The sequence below is a fragment of the Lactuca sativa genome, chromosome 8, assembly GCF_002870075.4.
Source record: "Lactuca sativa cultivar Salinas chromosome 8, Lsat_Salinas_v11, whole genome shotgun sequence".
Classification (NCBI taxonomy): Eukaryota; Viridiplantae; Streptophyta; class Magnoliopsida; order Asterales; family Asteraceae; genus Lactuca; species Lactuca sativa.
In genome coordinates, this window is record NC_056630.2 from 20,558,811 (window position 1) to 20,579,265 (window position 20,455).

The window sequence follows — 20,455 nt, forward strand, 5'->3', positions numbered from 1 at the left end:
AATGAAAGGTACAGCTCGTAAGGTCCAAAACAGTGAATACAGACCGCTGACAAGATCAAATGAAAGATACGTCTAGCAAGGTCTAAAACAGTGAACACAGTGAATACATTGAATACAGTGGATACAGACCCCAGACAGCATCAAATGAGAGATACGTCTTATAAGGTCAAAACGGAGGAGACAGACCCCAGACAGTATCAAATGAAAGATATGTCTTGTAAGGTCAAAACGGAGGAGACAGACCCCAGACAGTATCAAATGAAAGATACGTCTTGTAAGGTCAAAATAGAGGAGACAGACCCCAGACAGTATCAAATGAAAGATACGTCTTGTAAGGTCAAAACAGTGTGACTCTGAAAATGAATTACCAGCATACAGTGTAAATTGCTGGTGAAATACCGTTACCTTAAGGCCATGAATTATAAGGTAACCCGTGATACTCATAACCATACTGACTAGAGTACTGGACGCCCTACAAGCGTCTAAGATATGACATTTGTCACCCGTTGGCTTGGTAGGCCGGGACTGTAGCTAGCAGTCTGGGTGCGGGGTTGTCAATCCCGTATAGATCTATACACACAATGTCCGCTCTCCCTACAGGAGACTCTGGTTACCTACTAGACGACAGAGAAGGTTGTGTCCTGAAGATGCATCCCAAATAGTGGGTAAAGACTTCCAAGTAGTGGGTAATGTGTAAGTTTTGAACTAGAGGTAGAGACTTCCCAATAGTGGGTTTCTAATGTAAGTGTTGAACTGGAGGTAGAGACTCATAACTAAACTGACTGAAGTAACCCATATGTCTATGCTTGTGTACATAATATATAACTAATGAATCAACGACCTTCGGATGGACATCTGATCCCACCAGACCACATCTCAACGAAGAAAAGGAAATAGGGCGGACAAGCCTTCCTAAGTCCTTCAATCATTATTTATATGCATCTATACAAGCACAGACATACATCTTACTACGCTTGAGTGTGTATCAAGTGGAATCATATCGTGAAGTATAAGTGTACAGTGAGATATCCGAGTCTTGAAGTATAAGCGTACAGAGGAACATCCGAGTCGTGAAGTATAAGCATACAGAGGAACATCCGAGTCGTGAAGTATAAGCGTACAGTGTGGGATAATCGAATCGTGAAGCATAAGTGTACCAAGTGTAAGTGTATCACGAAGTGGAGATGATGATAAATGAAGTAAGAGCGTCTATCAAGTATAAGAGGCTACAAGTATAAGCGATATAGAGACAAAAATTTGGTATAAGCGTATCACGAAGGAAATGCGTTATCAAGTAGGAGTTTTAAATAAGTAAAAGCGAAGCAGCAGTAACAAACAAGTAAAAGTATACGTTGTGAAAGAGAACTTTGATTAAAATCTTGTAAAAGCTTTATAAACCAGTTTAAAGTGAGTTTTAAATAAAGCAGTATAAATAAGAGTCTTGAAACAAACGAAAAACCTTTTTGAAAACCATTATAGTTTACTCCCCATGAAGGTATTTTTGGGGCATTTCTAACACAAGAACATGAGTTTACTCCCCATGAAGGGGAATTTACGGCCCAAGAATGTTCTTGGGCAGTAAACTCATGTTTACTCCCCAAAATGCTAGTTCAAGGTGTTCTAAGTCCAATTCCATAAGCCTACAAGTCATATCTAAGCCTTAGGGACAATTTGGAGGGGTTTTGGGGCTTAAAAACCCCATTAAATGGGCCGTAAACTCATGATTATGTCCCTATTTTATGTTTTAAACTCAAATTTGTACGCTAGATAAGTTATACAACGAGTTAGGATAGTTTACCTACTCGTTTGGGGCTCGAAAAGGACGATTTTTGGCTCGAATTTAAGTTGTAGAGAGAGAGAGAGAGAGTGGGGAGAGTGTAAAAAGTCTCCAATGGACTCCACTCACCCTTATATAGGGGTTGGAGTTGGGGCTCAGTGGAATTTTACCCGATACTGTCGTCATACGGGGCTTTGGGTCGCACCCGATTTAGTGGTCGTAATAATAAAACTTAACATTTTCCAATTAAATGGAAATGTGTGTCATGTGTTTTTATTCCCATTTATCACGACTTAACGGCATATTAAATATAAACAAATGAAACGTCTATTAAATTGACGACCTCTAATTAACGGAACTTTTATAACTGGAATATTCCGTTAACAGTAACGGGGAAATGTAACGGAACAACTTGGGTTGTCACACCAAATGACTTGTTTATAGATAACAACATATCAAATATTACAACAAACAAATCTTTGTTTTTTCTAAGGAAACTTTTATATAACAAAAATGCATGAAAAATAGTTATATATAAAAATAAACAATTTTAACTAAGAAGTTGTCAAAGAATACAAATGTGGATTTTTCTTAACCAAAAGAAATCCATGCTTGTTTTCCAAAAGCCAAAGATTATCAAACATAAAAAAATCATTCTAATATATAAAAGATGGCTTTGATACCACTGTTGAGTTTTGATACGAAATATAAGTTTGTTTTTCATAAAAACCGGCAACGGAAGACTTTAAAATAACAAATTTATTTTTTTAGTTCATAACAAAACAAAACCATCATTGATCCATTTAGAGAGGTTAGAATGAAACAAAAAAAAATCATAGGATGTTTTAGAAGTAACCTTTGAAGCCTTTAAACCCACTTGGTTTTGGGGTATTGATGAAGATGTAACCTTTACGACGCACATTTATGACACACATTTACAACCCGCAGTTATCACACGCAATGCGTATCAAGGAAGGCCCTATCATAAAGGAAGATGACACACATTTGCGTGTCGTAACCTTACGACGCGCGTGTTTATGACACACAAGGCGTATCAAGGAAGCCCCTGTCATAAAGGAAGACGACACACATTTTTGCATGTCATAATTTGAAATGTTTTTAAAATTATATATTTTTGATAGATTTACTAATTTTCAAATTAAATAACACACATTAAAAGTTTCATAATACAAAATAAAATACCATAAACAATAAAGATAATTCATTGCATTAATATGTCAAATACAATTAATCATTCCAATACTAAGTTAATGTTGCTAATATTGCATAATATTTATTATAAAAAACAAAACATATACAACATTATAAGGAACCCACGACTAAATATGTATTGCTTGAATTATTTTATACTAAATCAATATTAACCTTTTTTTGATGAGAATGCTTTTGGCAAAAAGACTTCAGTCTTGGAGGTCTTGCTTTTCCTTTCTAAATGGATAGCCCCTCCATCTCAACTTCAAAGCTATCGATTTGAGATTCCAGCTCAGACACCTAACCAATAATAAGAATTGTCATATATAATGTCTAAATGAGGATCCACATATATAAATACTAAAAAAAGGGAGGCCTTTAAAGTAATGGTATAATGCTATAAAGGCAGTAGTATAGTGTACTGTTATATTGTATTGTTCAACCAATCTCTAGTCTCTTACTTGGCTTTCTCATTTGGATCCTACAAAATATCATCAACAAAGAAACTTCACTATATAGTGACTAAAGGTTATTTCCATGTATCATATGCAAAAAAGAAAAAAAAAAGAAATAGATATCATACTTTTAGCAAAAAACACTCGATCAAGAAATATAGCTACATACTTATATTTATTTGTCATTCAAATACAAATTGATTTTCATTTCTGGGATTGAGTAGATTTTTCAAAGTACAATTTCCTAATACGAAATTTTTTTGAATACAAAGGTAGAAATAATGGGTAGAATTTTCAAAGTACAATGGGGTAATAAAAAAACAGAAAATACAATTCTGTAATAGAAAAAATTGAAGTAGGATGCTATAGTAAACATACAAATGAAAGTACATTTCTATTCCTTGCATTTCCACTATAAAAAAGTAAGAAAGATCAGACACAACACTCACCAGTCGACATCAATGTCTTATGGATCTCCCTTTGAGCATGTATAGTGGGCGCCCCTTGAATAGAAAAAAAATGATTACATAATTGGGGAAACAAAATAAACAATAAATGAGGACAAAATTATACAAGATTAGAACTTAACTTTTTTCTACATTTAGTAAAAGAAAAAATAAATGAAGGTATTGACTGAGTTGAATATAATCTTACATTTCCATTGCTAACAATTATAGAATTGGCAGTCTCCTCTACAAGCTTTTGATTCTCCGTTTCCAAAATCGCCCTTGGTTTCGGATTATGAGATGGTTTTCCACTATTTACATTCGAAGAAGCATTCACCATCTTATTTGAAGAATTCTGATCTCTCCGTGGTTTATTATTATTAGCATTAGTACTACCAATCCCATCCACAACATCTACCGCACTATAGTCTGACATCACCGACTCATTACTAATTTGTGAAATACCCATTTTTCCCCTTGGATCAACAACATCATACCCCTCGTTATCATACGCAAAGTTGGATGCTATTCTCGCATCATAATAAGTAGGAACAGTAGCCTCTGTAATTTGAGTATCTTCATCAGCAATACCTCTATATTCATTGAAGTGGTGATGGTGAGGGGTATCTGATAAATCCTCCTCCACACTACGCCCAAGCCGGTCAAACACGTTGCCCGAGGGTTTGACTTTTACAACGTCTTTAGCAGCATTTGTTACAACTTTAATGGCCACAGCCACGGCTTTGGGGACTCGGGCAATCGACCGGAGTTTCGGGCGGCTTTGGAAATCTTCATTGGGTGTAGAAACCACAGACCGCAATCGCTTTAATGATGGCTCTGAAGTCAAACCGGTTGACTGGGATGTGGTAACTGCATCTCGCACTGCAAATTGTAGTAGCCTTCGTGATGCACCTACACTTGGTTTAGAAACTTGCTCTCTCTGAAAGTAAACATGTGTTGAGATATAATTTAGAAAAATTTCCAAATATCCATATTTCCACCCTTTAAGCATATTCATCAATAAATATTTTGCAAAAATATTGGAACAATAAAGGGACAGTGTCGCTAACTAGTAACTACGTCAACACGTATCAGAAAGAAGAACCAGATGTCAACAAGGACGTAGAAGCTAAAACCAGATTAAATTTGAGATAATGTGGCAGCAAAAAGAAAAAGAATGCAAGCCATTCTACAAAAGCCATTGTAGCCACTACGACTTGTGTCTTGGCAGAAATCCAATCATCCAAAACAGAAGTCCATAATTTATTATTCAACCCTGCATGATATGCTGAAAAACAAAAAGAAAAAGGAAAAAGGAAATGTTTGTTACGGAAGCACTACAAGAAAAAAGGCCTTTTACGACGCGCAAAATACGACGCTCATTGATCTATGTTACGCAAAGGAGAGTGACATTAGAAAAATGTCATCTCTTCAAAAAAATTTAAGGATAGAAGACACGCATTATTGCGCGCCCTTAAATTAGTGTTTAAAAAAAACACGGAGGGCACCTATAATAAAATGTGCGTCGTCTAAGGATGTCGCTTTATATTTTTTAATGGAACGCGCGTTCTGGGGGAAAGGGGGAAATGAAATTCTGAAAAAATTAAAAACCCTGCCATGCTCTCCTCTACCTTCTTTCAATCGTTCTTATCTATCTCTCTCTCTCTCTCTCTCTCAATCAAATACGAAATCAGCGCTCTGATCATCTCTCCCTTTCTCCGAATCTATCCCTATCTTCTTCTCTAATCCAATTCCCGAAATGGAGTTCAAATCCAACAATATTTCTGAAGACAACAACAATCAAGGATGGCAGAAGGTTACTTACGCTAAGAAGAACAGGAAGAATCAGCCTAAGCAGCAGGTGCCTCAACCGAAGGCGCTTCCAAACGGATCCGTTGTCGCTGGTAATGATAATGTCTTCACTGCTATTGAGAAGAAATCGGAGGAGCGTAGGAAGGTTATAGAAGCACAGAGATTGTCGATTTATGATCCTGCTCCTCCTCCGGTTAAATCGTCAAGGAAGAAGAACTACTCCTGCGTAAATCTTTCTCCCTCTTTTTTCTCACTGCTTTAAATACCTTCCTCCATCACCGACGACGCCATATCCGATCATATACAGTCCATCGAGAGAAAATCTAGCAGAAAGCTACTCATCCCCGGAGATTTAGCATGGCGGCATCGTCGGCGAGGGTAGATCTGGACGGAAATACGATAAATCCGTTCACAATATGCATGATTGGTGCCGGTGGATTCATTGGCTCACACTTGTGTGAGAAATTGTTGACGGAGACGCCGCACACTGTCTTGGCGGTGGACGTTTACAATGACAAAATCAAACACCTTCTCGAGGGGCCGGATTCCCTTCCTTGGGCTGGTCGCATCCAGTTCCACCGCCTCAACATTAAGAATGATTCGCGCCTCGAAGGTCTTATCAAGTGCTCCGATCTGGTAAAACCTTCAATGGCTGCTAGTACTTTGCGGAGATAGTATTCAATAACACGTATTCGTCCGAATGATTGATTTCATTTTATTTTATTTTTGTTGATGTAGACAGTAAATCTAGCCGCGATCTGCACACCGGCGGACTACAATACGCGTCCTCTTGATACGATCTACAGTAATTTCATCGACGCTCTCCCTGTGGTATGATTCACGTTTCTGTATCGTTGATTCGACATATTTTTCATTTCTTCTATATTATAAACTCTTCTACTGTTTCTGATGCTCGATAATTTCAACCAATTCTATGATTTATAAATCGTCAATCTTATCTTCATCCTTTAGGTTAAGTACTGTTCAGAGAATAACAAGCGGCTCATTCACTTCTCCACTTGTGAAGTATACGGGAAAACCATTGGTAGCTATCTTCCCCAAGATAGCCCCTTGCGACAGGTAAGAATTCAGATTTAAAGTAGGTATCTGCATTATTTAATCAATACTTACTTATTAACTCCTTTTTTTTCTTTGATCATAACAATTTACAGGATCCTGCTTACTATATCCTTAAAGAAGATACATCCCCTTGCATTTTTGGCCCAATTGAGAAACAAAGGTGGTCTTATGCATGCGCAAAACAATTGATCGAGAGGCTAATCTATGGTATAAACACATTCTTTTTCTCATCTCTCATTAAATGATTGAATTCACCAATCACCATGGAATTCTCCTCTCATGACTTTGGCTTTCTTTGCAGCTGAGGGTGCTGAAAATGGCCTTGAATTCACCATTGTTAGACCTTTCAACTGGATGGGCCCTAGGATGGATTTCATTCCAGGGATTGATGGTCCCAGTGAAGGTGTTCCCAGGGTTCTTGCTTGCTTTAGCAATGTATGTTTCACCATATCACTGAATTTTATCTATTTAATTACTCAATTTAATCGTTACCTGGACTTAAAAAATGGATTCTTTTGTTTCACAGAATCTTCTCAGACGTGAGCCTTTGAAGCTAGTTGATGGTGGTGAATCTCAAAGGACCTTTGTCTATATCAAGGATGCCATTGAAGCTGTTCTTTTGATGATTGTATGTTACTTATTAGTTATTACAACACTCTTAATTTCAATCAAAGATGAATCTCATTCTTGACTATTTTCTTCACAGGAGAATCCTGCTAGAGCTAATGGTCATATCTTCAATGTTGGAAACCCCAATAATGAAGTTACAGTGAGGCAGCTAGCTGAAATGATGACCAAGGTTAGTGAAAAGGGTATTTTGGGAAAGTAAAAGTTTGGTCCTGTCCTAAGTCCTAACATTCCATTTTATTGCATACGCAGGGTGTGTGGGCCTCATTGATGTATGCATTTTTCCCTTCAAATAATCAAAGCCTTTTTTTCTTTTAGTATTAATATGGAACATAAGCTTTTTGTTTCACGTTCTTTCTGAAGCTAAGAAAATAATTGATTCATGTATGGCTGCAAAGGTAAGTTTTGTAACATCTTGTATTCAAGAAATAACAATGTACTTTCCACAAAAAAATTATAAATTATATTCTTTGAAAAAATTGCTAGATTGGTAGGTTTAAAAGTAGAATGTCCTAATAAGAATTAATTTTAAATGTAGAATGAAAATGACAAGTTAATATTTGTCATTGAACTGTAGGTAGACTCGTTTGCTTACCTACCTCCTAACTCAAAGCATCACTTTGAGAGTTATGAATCTTCTACACTTGTTGTATTTGAAAAAAGGTATGTTATTCCTTCTCTTTATTTCATCCTGCATCTGTGTGTGTTATCAATTAACCACAAGGGCTAAAAAGTAATTTAACTTTTGTGTAGGTATGCTTACCTAGAAGATCATATTCCCGAGCCAATTGTTGGCTCCACCAATTAGCAGCCACTTCTTGATACCCCTGGAGACGTATATACTTTTTTAACAATCAACCTAGTAGAATAAGAGTCCACTTTTTTACTATTAATTTTTTTACTGTTTCCATATTAGGTATTCCATATTAATTTTTTTAACAATCAACCTAGAATAAGACAACACTGCCCTTTTGAGTCTCAAGAAAATGCAAAACCCTGCAGTGACACTGTTACCTTTTGGTTTACCAATCCAATCTACATGTCACATTCCTTAGTAACTGATTCACTAGGATCTATCAAAGGCTCTATCTTTCTGCTGAAGAGAACCGTCCCCTTTGATTACTGATAAATTGATGGTCATTCATATTTTCTTTATCTATCCCCTCTAAATGAAATGTATCTCAATTATTGCAGTTTCAAACTGAGAAGAAGCATTCAGATTATCTGGATGTCTTAAGCGAGACACATAACAGAGCCTCAGATCAAAAGATCCAGATTGGTGCTGATCCGGGTGATGGTCACACAAAGCACATTTTTAGAGGCTAGATGCAAGTAGTCTCTCTCTTTCTCTATCTCCTTTTTTTTAAATAAATTTGGTTCTCATTGTTGGCTTCCGAATAGCTTTTATTAATCCTTGTAATTATATTTTTATCTTTTTTCTATCAGATGTGCATCCTCAGTTCAGTCCTTGATAAGTGCCTAAGGCTGCTTGGTTTTGAGTCGGCAGCACCTTGCGATACCTCTTGCAAACTCAGGTATGTAGCTTTATTATTCCGAATAGCTCTTGTTTTCTAGTATTAGAAGATCATATGTCTTGATTTCATGCATAACAATAGAGAGATATTGTAGCATCTTTAATAGAGCTATGTAGCATTATAATCCTTCAAATGTGATGGAAACATATGAGGTGCAACGAATAAGCAAAGAAAACTCTTAATCCCAATGATGTCAATAATCTTCCAGAAACTAAAAATCTTCATTGTTTGTACGATGCATGATATATTTGCATCCCATGCTATATTATTTAGATGCTTTAACTTTCATTAATTGGTTCGAATGTTGGTGTTTAGTAATTAAACTCAATTTATTCCTCTTTTTATTAACAAATTTTATTTATTCATGATCTTCAGCTATCTTCTGCTTGTGGGCGGCTTGTAATTTCAAGTGATGGAGTCTGGGATACTCTTTCCACTGAATCAGCTCTGGAATGCAGTCGCGGATTGGCTCCGGAATCAGCAGCAGCACAAATTGTCAAAGTACGGAAACAAAAAAATGTCAAATTTGTAATAAAATATTATGCAATGGATTCTATTTTTGTATGACATTAAATTTTATGAAATGGATCATATTTTTTGTATATGATATTTTATTTTCTATTATGATGCATTAAATGCAAATTTAATTTGAAAATTAGTAAATCTATAAAAAAATATTTTTTTAAACATTTAAAATTACGATACGCAAAAATGTGTGTCATCTTCATTTATGACATGGCCTTTCTTGACAGGGGCTTTCTTGATACGCATTGCGTGTCATTAACACGCGCGTCGTAAGGTTACGACACGCGAATGCGTGTCGTCTTCCTTTATGACAGGGCCTTCCTTGATACGCATTGCGTGTCGTAACCGCGCGTCGTAAATGCGCGTCGTCTATAGACGACGCGCAAAAGCGCGTCGTCTCTCTTTATGACAGGGCCTTCCTTGACACGCATTTGCGCGTCGTCTGAGCGTTTTACGACGCGCAATGAGCGTCGTAAAAGGCCTTTTTTCTTGTAGTGAAGATTTTAAGATGAAAAGTCAAAGAAAGATGAATCATTACATAAAAGCACAAGAAATGCCATTTTTTAGATAAATGAGAAGACAAGTCATCGCACATTGTATGTTCAAGGCAAATACACAATCCCACAAACATCTCCACAGTATTTAATTAGACCAGTGTGAGCCCTTTAGCAAGTTATACTTGGCACTGAAGCAATAAAACCGTAGGTAGAATTGCAGGTTCCCTTGCCACATCCTTCATAGACTCAATCCCTTTTTTTCTTTCCTTTTTCACTTAGCTGGCATATCAATTCTTAATAAGTTTCCAAAGTAAAAGCAAATAAAAATTTAAAAAGTACCCCAAAAATGTTCTTTAACCAATATAATAGAAGAATATATATCTAAATAATACTCACCGGTTTCACTATTTGTGATCATTATGAGATGCATTTTTTCACCAAGTTTGATCATTATGAGATGCATTTTTGTCAATCTTCATGCATAAATTCTACAAAACACATATTATAAAAATTAGTTTTAAAAATAAAGTTATTAAGTAAACACGTATAAACCATATGTTATCGCCAACTTTTTCAAGAAATGCAATAATCATATGTTAGGATGATTAAGTAAGCACGTATAAACCACATATTAAATTTTCAATATGTTAATAATAAAAAGTTTATTGATATGAAAATATTCACCTGACAATGATGTACAAAAGACTTGTTTTTCTGTATATCAAGATTTTTTGCAAGTTCTGGTACTGCAGTAGCTTTACAAATCATAGTGAAGATAGGATCACGCCCAAAGAGTTTCCCATATTTAACTAGTAGAAGCTCTTCATTAGTTTTAGAATGAGAATTAAAAAAGTAAAAAATAAAGACAATTGAGTATGTTATTCATAGCAGGCATTGCAACGCCCTGTAACACACGACTCTTTCGTTTATGTCTCTTTTTCTCAGTTTCTATTTAATTCAATATGATGAAACAAGAACTGGAATCAGATACCAACCTCACCAATTCCCATGAAGGCACACATAACAAGTAAGAAAGGAAGTCTGATTTTGGCAGCAATTGGAGTTAAAACCATTGCAACCGACCACCAGACCAAATCATTGGACTTAATACCTAGTTTTGAATATAAACTATTAGGTGCGCCACAAATTTTGATGATAGATTAGAAATATTGTTGTACTAATTGCGATTTACAAATGATTCAATTTTGTGCCCAAGAAGGGTACAGATGACCTAATTTTATATAAGAACTCTAGAACTAATACGTACCTTTCTCTTTGATAATTTCTTTTAAGATGACTATTGTTTAGGGCTATCAACAGCACTGTCATCTCCGCTACCACAATGTAATAAACAAACCACCATTGAAGGCCCTTCATCATCTTCCGCTGCCATTATTTCCTCGAGTGACAATTTTGAACTCGACGGGAGAGGATATGAGACGCCAATAAGAAATCCAAAGTCATAAAATCAGATGGGAAGAAATCTGTGAAAAGAGTTGAAGTCGTTTGAAATACCGATGTAAATCCTTAGAAATCTCAATTGAGAAGAGAATGGAGAGCCACTTCTTTTTTTGGCACTGAATTGTTTGACCACCGGTCGATCACCACGAACGACCCTCGCACATACTGGGTTGAGAGAAAATAGAAGAAGTGGAAGCTCAAAATAAAATAAAACCCTAGACATATTTGTACTCTTCAATCGTCGGATCTAGGGCAGAAGTAGATGGACGATGGGAAGTAGAGCATATGTGAAAATAACCCCCAATCGTTAGCTTGTGAAAATTTTGTGAGGCAGTGGATGTGGGTGAGAGGTGGAGACGATGTAGGGTAGATATGAGAGTCATATGGAAATGAATGTAGGAGAAGAAGGCGGGGGTTTAAAAAATTTGGGGATTTCATTTTCCCTCTTAGAGACACGTGTTCCTTAAAAAAATATATAACGACATTCACAGAGGACGCACGAGTGCCCTCCATGTTTTTAACTTTTTTACATGAGACACTAATTTAAGGGCACGCAATAATGCGTGACCTAAATCCTTAAATTTTTTGAATAGACGACATTCTTTTAATGTCACTCTCTTTTGCATAACATAAATCACTCAGTGTCGTGGTTTGCGCGTCGTAAAACAGTTTTTTTCTTGTAGTGTTAACTCAAATAAGCACTAAAGGAAACAACTCAAGAATGCTTCTAAACCACCAAATTAACTTCAAAAGAGAGAGTGTTGCAGAGGCATAAAACTCACGATTTTAGAGACCAAAATAAGAAGAAAATAAGAGCAAAAACTTACTCAAAACTTATGCAAGGCACTCCCTTAAATAAGATTAAAATACTCTAAAGTATTTCTAGCCTTTAAAAGCATGAGAGACAAAGCATGGAGGTTGACAAACAACCTCCATATTTGTTTATTAATTTTGGCCATACCACTCAAAAGAGGATGTATTCTTTAAAATTTATAAACTCTAAGTTTATAAAATATAAACTTTGTCATTAGGTAAAAGACAAAAGAATCCAACTAGTCCAAAATGTTGTGCATGACTTATTAATCCATACCATATAAAATAATAACTAGTTATCCTCTCTTATAATTATTATTTTCACAAAACAATAATTATTCCCTACTTAAAGTACAAGAATCGATATTATTTATTAATAATCACATTAATAATAAATATACAAAATGTGCCAACTTGATAAAGGTGTGACCCTATAGGATCATATATTAATAGCAATATCACTCCATAATGATTCTTGGACATAAAGATTCAACAACACCTTCTCTTTGCTACCAGAAGTATATGAAGCATTTAAACTTAAACCATAAGCACAAACCTTAGTGACTTCCCTAAAATTCCACATACCATGCAATAACGGGCCTAGCCCAACAATTATGTTTCAATCATGTGGGCCCAACCTTGAGGGTCTAACCCAACAGGACCATCCAACAAGAAAATAAACAAGCATAGGGTAATAAGCATGTAACCAGACAAGCAAGAGTCACAAAGACAACCAACATAACCTGACACTTAGTTCCCTATAGTATAGTGAAATGACTCACATAAAATCAAAAGTTGAAATGACAACACTCTAAGTCACGTAGAGTCAACTACACGAACCGCCTATAACAAACAAACATCACACCTTAGTTTACAACCTAAAACCTCCATGTTGACCAAAACTTAATCTGGTAAAAAAGTCAACAGTCAATGGCCAACTCTCACTGACCACCGTGTTGCGACCTTACCCTATCTGCACTACGGTTTCTTAATGACAAAACAGTCACAAGGCTTCCCAGCTCACCATTCTGTAGCAAGTCCTTAGCCACGCTGCAGTTACGTCACCAAACAGTTAATCACAATGATGCTTAAGTAAAGCCCTAGGCCCAAGATCTAGGGTTTTGAACTCAACCGTCATCGCGATGCGACCAATACCTTAACGTGTTGTCACTTAAGTGACATGGCCACGCTGCTTTCAGTCAAAATTCTTAAAACCCCCAAACTTGAATAATTAAATATTGAAATATTATTACCTAAAAACGGATGTTACATGGATGTAATTTGATCTAAGAAGGGAGCTTAGATACGACGTGAGGTTTTGGTTCATCCATTTTTACGCTTGTAGGAATGGTTGGTTAGAAGTGTCAGGAACTCAAGCGTGCATATGGTGCCCTTTGGGCATAGACTTTCAAACTTTAGATTGTTTGAGTTGTTTTAGTATGGATGTTTTGAGTACTCGCTTCGGTGTAAGAAAGATGTGGTCCTAGTCGAGGGGACTAGGGATGAAGATATCATAAGGATATTGTCATAAGTGTTTGCGTTAGGATGTAATCTGATTCAAGTTGGGGAGAATTATAACATCGATTTTCCTGGTTAATATTTGTAATCCTTTAATTTTGGATTAAATCATGTTTTGGAGATTTTTTCTGGTAAAGGCACGATGAGTAGCGGCATGCCCTTTATTGAATCTCATGGCATGATGGGTATTATGGGCTAAACCATAGTTCTCGGGATTTAGGCCATATTTAAGGGTACTAACCCCTAGAGTTTTCTCATTTCACCAGACTGCATTATCAGAGAGCTAAGGAGATTTGTTTTAAGCCTATATGCAACTTCCAGTTCTTATTTTTGGACCTTTGCAGGTAGTTCTAATCTTGCTCCTATTTCCTTAGATCTATTTATTATGTCTTTTTGGTCCCTTTTAGTAAAATTCTTTGGTGTTCTTGGAGTTTGAAGAACTCCATAACATTACTCTTGAATTTATGTCTTTGTGGACTAATTAGTTGATGGAAAAATATTTTTGCATGCATTTCCATGGTGTAATGCATGAGTCTTGATCCACGTTGAGATTAAGTTTAGAGTTTAGAGAATATTAAGCCATGGGAATGGATAAGGTTGAAAAGTTTATCAATTAAGCCACTTAGAAGATTCGGAACTAAAGTTTTGAGTTTTTCACTTAAGGTATTAATGTTGGATTAAGGTGTCTAATCCAGTAACTAAATTTGTATATTCTTGTAATTAGAAGCAAAGTCCATTTAGGTTGCCCTCATAACTAGAAGTTGGTTAGAATGACATTTATAGAGATAAGATAATTTATTAGATTATTATATGATTGCTAAACTAATTGTAAATTATGATGAAATAATTTGTTAATATATTATATGATCAATATATAAATTAAAAATAGAAAATGGGTTTGTTAATTTAAATGATTAATAAATTAATGTGAAATCAATTAGAACTAATTAATTATTAATTAGAATTAATGTGGAATTAATTCGGGATTAAACTAAATTAATTAAAGGTTCAATGGATAAATTGTAATTGTTTATAGTTGAGCAAGGAAATACAATTCTTGACCTACCATCACATGGACGTTTTTGGGAACCTTTTAGGGTTTCTAAAAGCCTCCTAGTAGTAAATAAAGACATGATTTGAATTGTGATTAAATCTATTATTTAATCATTCCATTCTTGCTTTGTCCATAAGTTACCTAAACTATAAATATGACCCCAATGCCATCAATTTCCATGCATACTCTTCATTGAAATATTTTATAGCTAAACATCTCCTCTCTCTTCTCTTATATATTTTTCTAGTTATTGGGTTTGAGTGTGAGTCATTAGAGACACCGTCCTTTTGGTGCTCAACTTTTCAAGACCTACACTACAAGGAGATTGAAGTGATTTGTTTACTACAACAAATCAAGAGGTATGTAACTCTACACTTGGTAATTTCGAATTACACTACGGTTCTACTAGGTTTAGTTGTTCATTATATGTTTCTATCCAGGTGTATGACATATATCTTTTATAGGAAGCATGTACCATATTAACTATTAATTGTTTTCCACATTGTAATATTTTTTTCTATAAAATCCCTCAATTAAGTCATTAGAAATGAAGGTTGTTAAGTTGGAGTTCACAACACGACTGACCTGCTAGTCACGACACGATCTTCGGGGGTTTCGTGACTATTGTGTCACATAGTAATCACAATGCGACCAGTAGCTATTCATAGCGTGATGACCATTTACTATACCATTGACCGTTGACTATTTGGACCAGTTTGACTTTTGGTCAAATGAGAGATTTTGAGTTGTAGATTGAGTTTTCCAAAATACCACATGCAACAAATGATTGGTTATGCAATTTATGTAGCTGATTCATGGGACTTCAAATAGTTGATTGCAACTCTTTGATCATGTGATTTTTCTTACTGTATTACCATAGGTGGATCCACCTTGGATCCCGGGGTAGCCCGGGATGGCATTAAAAAAATCAGTATTATAATTTTTTTCAGGAACCTGACACTCTCCACTCGCCGGAATACTAAGCATGCAAGCACCACCTTTAACAAATGTCGAGTTTCATTGTCAATCATACCTTCACCTTTCCTTTCACTCTAATCTATGTCGATCTCTCTAAGAGTATGAAACAGAAATCGCAAGTAGGTCACATTGCACCCTTGCTTAACGAAGTTCTCTCATGATCTCGTTACTCACTAAAATCACTGGAGAAACATGACCTCTCTGAAGTTCAATTCTTTATCTATCTCTTTCTGTCAAGATTTGAACTCAAGGGAGGAGGGGGATTTCACTATAACAGATAGAATCGTATACAAGAGGGTAGTAATCAAAGACTTTCGAATTTGTAAATATGTGTAGGTCCAAAAATGAAAGAGAAAAGAGTTCCTGTCGATGCATAGTTGTTAAAGCGAAGAAGACGAATTGATTTCTGAATTAGACTGTTTTGGTCCTTAAAGTTCAACATCCTGACAAATTTACTCCCTCAACCTAACTTGTCTTACAAAACAAAATTCCGAAAAATACAATTTACACCTTGAACTTATATACTCCAAAAATTATTATTATTATTATTATTATTATTATTATTATTTTAATCCCTTTACATTTAAATAACGTTTTTCATTTAACTAACTTACTTGTCAAACTTACAAAATTTAGTCTTTAAAATTTCGTTTTTTTTTTCTTATTTAACTAATTCCCTTGCTAAACTTTCATTTGAACTTTATGTCTAATAAAATTTGCAGTTTTTATTTTTTTTAATTGTATATTACACAATTTTTTTTGGGATTTCCCCTTTATTTTGACCCTGCTCCACCACTGTGTATTACTTATGACATGATATGTTAGACTGGTAGGGTCTTGTTTGTTGCTTGTATGTTTACATGCTTCGTTGGGTTGGACCTCTTAAGGATGAGCCTATTAGGTTGAAATATACCCCTAGGGTTGAAATATACCCTTAGGACTGGGCTTATTATTTTGTTTTGTATGCGGTATTTTGTAAAACTCTGTATATGTTGTGCTTTTGATTTTAATTTTAAAATGTTTCTGGCAACAAGTGAAAGGGTATGACTTGATTGTATTGCATCCATTGAAGATTTCCGCACTTTATAACTTTCTATCTTTGTTAGTTTGATATTTGGTTTTTGGAATTGTCAAACTTATTCTTTGGTTATTTGTCAATCTTTGGAATGAAATTGTGATAACTTTCTCATTACTAAACGTTACATTTATATTTAGCGTTGATAGTTAATATTGTTTAATCCTTTATTGTTGGGAGTCGGTATTGTACCTTGTATAAATATTCTTGTTAGTTGAAAGAGAAGGCATTGAAATTTACGAAGTTCTAATATAGCTTCAAGAACTAAATATGAAAACTATATGTGAAATTCTTGATCACTGTAGTAATATATGATATACGTAACAAATAGAAAATTAGCAAATGGGTATATAGAGAAACACTTGGCTATGTTTCTAAACATTAACCCAATGACATATTGGCTACACCTTTTGCCAGTCTAACTAATTTGACATCATATATGATGCGCAAAAAAAAAAAAAAAAAAAAAAAAAACAACTTGGTTAGGCCCCGTTTGATACACATCTTTCCAGGTCCAAATAGATCTTTCTGGTTGAATTGATCGGAAAGACTGTTTGATTTACACAAAAGAAAGAGTCTTTCCCGGTAAGACATGTCTTTCCCGGAAAGCCCCAAAATAATATCTTTTTGGTTGAATGGGATGGAAAGACAATTATACACCAAACCCCGCATCTTTCTTTCTTTATTGGATTATTAATTTTTTTAAATAACTTTTTTAAAATTTATTTTTCATTGAATTACTATTTTTTTTCATCATTCAGCACAGTCAATCAAAAGTACAATCAAACAACATGGTTTCTTTCCCAGTCAGAAAACTTTCCCAGACAGCACTTTACGGACAACACTTTCCCAAACAAAAACTGTCAAACGTACCAGTTTCCAAATTATTAACCCAAAGACATATTGGCTATGTACCTTTTGCAAGTCTTTGGCATCTTTCAATCATTAATAATTTCAATGATATATATGTAGATTGGTGATTATTCAATCGTACATAAATGATGCTTTTGGTCAAAAGATGTTATACCATTAATTCACGCCACAAACTAATATGTTGCGATTTAACTTTTTGCAACTGGCAATGTATACTCTGATCTATATTACAAAAATCTATGTTTGTTTGATGCGGGATTTGAAGTTTGAACCATGCGCATCTCACGGACCATACTAATTAATAAGTCAAATTAATGCCCGTTTGTTGTTTCAATTGAATTTAAAAGAAAAGATGAAATAAAGATCAAGACGTATAGTATAATTTTTACCAAAATCTAAACAATGTTTCCATAAAAGACTTCAATACTAAAGGTCAATTTTTCGATTCGATTTTACTTCATGCAGTGCGACTTCATTCCTTACAAATGAAAAACAAAATGATGCAAATGAATAAGTGGTATTTAATTTATTATGTGAAGAGAATTAATCATACACAGCTAATCTTACTAAATAATTTTTACGGTCAAATTTTTTTATTAAGCATTAGTCGTTTCAAATGTCATTAATTAGTGGAGCCAAAACATATACTCAAGTGTAAATGTGTAATTAAGGTTTTGGGATGAAAGTACTTGTTAAATGGAGGAAAAAACCATACTTCACAAATCATTATGCTTGTTTCTTTTCCTATAATCTCTTCATATGCTTGTAAAAAATATATATATGAGATTAATTGTTAATTAGTTCATAAAAAGAAAACAAAAACAGAACATAGGAATCTAACATTTAATATTGATTCTTACCAGTAGAAATAAAAAAAAAATGTTATTTTTTTAACAAAGTAGTATCTTATATACATTTTGGTGATAACTTAAACATTTTGTAAGAGACCTAATTAATGTTATTACTACTAACAGTAAATCAGAAATGACAAAAAAACCCATTATTAAATCGATTAGACCTAATGGATCTCTTCACAGTTCACCTAGCAAATCCAAGAACATAAAGTGGACCATCATGTAGAAACAAGAATCCCATGATTTCAAGTTGTACAGTACAAATTGGTCATCCACTCAAGTACAGAATACAGACATGCTTATCGAATCACATGGTGATATGTATATTTTCTTGAACTGCTGCAACACCTGAAAGATTTCCTCTCACACACACAGAAGGAGAGAGAGAGTTCAAATAAACATTTGATAATAAATTTAATAAAAGAAAACAAGGACAAAACTGACATTTCAAACGCACACCTCCTTATTATTAGCAAAACCCTAATACCATAAACAAGACCTGGCTCAAAAAACAACAAAGAATATAAAATAATCTGCAAAAAAGAAAGAAGCCATTAATAGGTAATTAAGAAAGTCTTTTAAGATAATATATGTACTTACCACTTACCACAATCCAGTTGGTAGAATATTATTACACGATAGAAAAAGATTAATCAAGAAATTTAGCCAGTAATTGCAGCTGCAGCATCATCAAGATTCTCAAACCATCAAGAGGACCCATACATCACTTTTTTTTTTCTTTTTAAGAAAAAAGAAAAACTTTATGAAACCCTAGAAATGGAGCTTTTGTGAATCTTGAAGATGCTCCAGCAGCAAGAACCGACTGTTGCGCTTCACTTAAGATCTAATATCATTTCTCCATCAAGAAAAAGGAAGGACGAGGAAAACCCTAGTGAAAAGTGTAAAAGTTTGGCTCTTCTCTTCTATATACCAGAGGTTAGAGATGATAATGAGTTTAATTACAAGAACAGGACAACTGGAAAAGATAGGAACGAAATATGATCAGATGAACAAAGACCATGGAAAGGGAAAAGTTTAAGGTCAAAAATATGGAAACAAGGAAGAGATAATTCTCTTCAACGAATCAAAAGCTATCAAGGGTTATTTTCCTAGAAACCTAAATATGAAGGGTTTCACCTAAGACCCATGCCTCTCAAGGTTTGATCTTCAAAGACCAATAGCTTTGGAGGTTTCCTTGATGAATCCATAGCTAGAAAGGGTTTAGGGTAACTATATATAGAAGGAGTCGTGATAGATTACAAGAAGTGATGAGCATTAACTAGTGTGTGTGTGTGTGTGTGTGTGTTGTGAGAGAGAGAGAGAGAGAGAGAGAGAGAGAGAGAGAGAGAGAGAGAGAGAGAGAGAGAGAGATGAGAGAGAGAGAGAGAGAGAGAGAGAGAGAGAGAGAGAGAGAGAGAGAGAGAGAGAGAGAGAGAGAGAGTAACAGGAACAGTTAGCAATCGCAATCCGAAGTACCAAAAATTACCCAAATTTTGAATACTTACTGACACAGCCCCTCCCCCACAGATGTGAAGAGAATAATGGACTCTATGAATGGAAAATAAATAGGAAACAGATTTGCCCTTTTGATCAAAGAAGGATACGTTACGTTTAATACAATACTTGAAGTAACAAAATAGGAGGAGATCACGAATAACTCTTTTAGAGTTCAGAAGGAGCATGTTTCCCTTTTAGCAAACTGATGAAATGCAAATGATCTATTGAACCCCAGTTTTCATTCGGGAAATGTCCCTTTTGAATTTGTTCCATTTTTTTATAATGTATTCATGTAGTCCATTCTTGTTCTTAACTTAATTCTAATTGAGAATTCATCGATAGTACTCTGCGTTGATACCACTGCTT

At 34.9% G+C, this 20,455-nt stretch overlaps 2 protein-coding genes and 1 long non-coding RNA gene across 4 annotated transcripts; 1 reads left to right on the forward strand and 2 right to left on the reverse strand.

The window, feature by feature from the left end:
- Positions 1-3,226: 3,226 nt before the first annotated feature.
- Positions 3,227-5,092, reverse strand: LOC111893292 (uncharacterized). The gene is made up of 3 exons (XM_023889352.1): positions 4,996-5,092; positions 4,099-4,892; positions 3,227-3,289 (listed from the first exon to the last, which is right to left on the reverse strand). The coding sequence occupies exons 1-3, from the start codon at positions 5,090-5,092 to the stop codon at positions 3,227-3,229; spliced, it is 954 nt and encodes a 317-aa protein (XP_023745120.1).
- An 899-nt stretch (positions 5,093-5,991) lies between these two features.
- On the forward strand, positions 5,992-7,631 carry LOC128128148 (UDP-D-apiose/UDP-D-xylose synthase 2-like). The gene is made up of 7 exons (XM_052767003.1): positions 5,992-6,338; positions 6,441-6,533; positions 6,675-6,782; positions 6,875-6,989; positions 7,084-7,217; positions 7,309-7,410; positions 7,489-7,631. The coding sequence occupies exons 1-7, from the start codon at positions 6,060-6,062 to the stop codon at positions 7,609-7,611; spliced, it is 954 nt and encodes a 317-aa protein (XP_052622963.1). The 5' UTR covers positions 5,992-6,059; the 3' UTR covers positions 7,612-7,631.
- An 11,092-nt stretch (positions 7,632-18,723) lies between these two features.
- On the reverse strand, positions 18,724-19,859 carry LOC122195362 (uncharacterized). 2 transcript variants are annotated; one of them, XR_006185678.2, is made up of 2 exons: positions 19,200-19,859; positions 18,724-19,125 (listed from the first exon to the last, which is right to left on the reverse strand). It is a non-coding gene; the product is annotated as an uncharacterized LOC122195362 (long non-coding RNA). The 2 variants fall into 2 exon arrangements; XR_006185677.2 differs by having other exon boundaries at positions 19,193-19,859.
- Positions 19,860-20,455: the final 596 nt, after the last annotated feature.

Bases quoted from the DNA above. Each gene is read 5' to 3' on its own strand.
- LOC111893292 (XM_023889352.1), bottom strand. From the start codon at position 5,092: ATGGCTTTTGTAGAATGGCTTGCATTCTTTTTCTTTTTGCTGCCACAT. The intron at 4,893-4,995 runs GTTCTTCTTTCT...ATATGCTTAAAG, and splicing joins TACGTCCTTGTTGACATCTG to GGTGGAAATATGGATATTTG. The intron at 3,290-4,098 runs GTAAGATTATAT...ATTATTGGTTAG, and splicing joins TAATTGTTAGCAATGGAAAT to GTGTCTGAGCTGGAATCTCA.
- LOC128128148 (XM_052767003.1), top strand. From the start codon at position 6,060: ATGGCGGCATCGTCGGCGAGGGTAGATCTGGACGGAAATACGATAAAT. The intron at 6,783-6,874 runs GTAAGAATTCAG...AACAATTTACAG, and splicing joins AAGATAGCCCCTTGCGACAG to GATCCTGCTTACTATATCCT. The intron at 6,990-7,083 runs GTATAAACACAT...CTTTCTTTGCAG, and splicing joins GATCGAGAGGCTAATCTATG to CTGAGGGTGCTGAAAATGGC.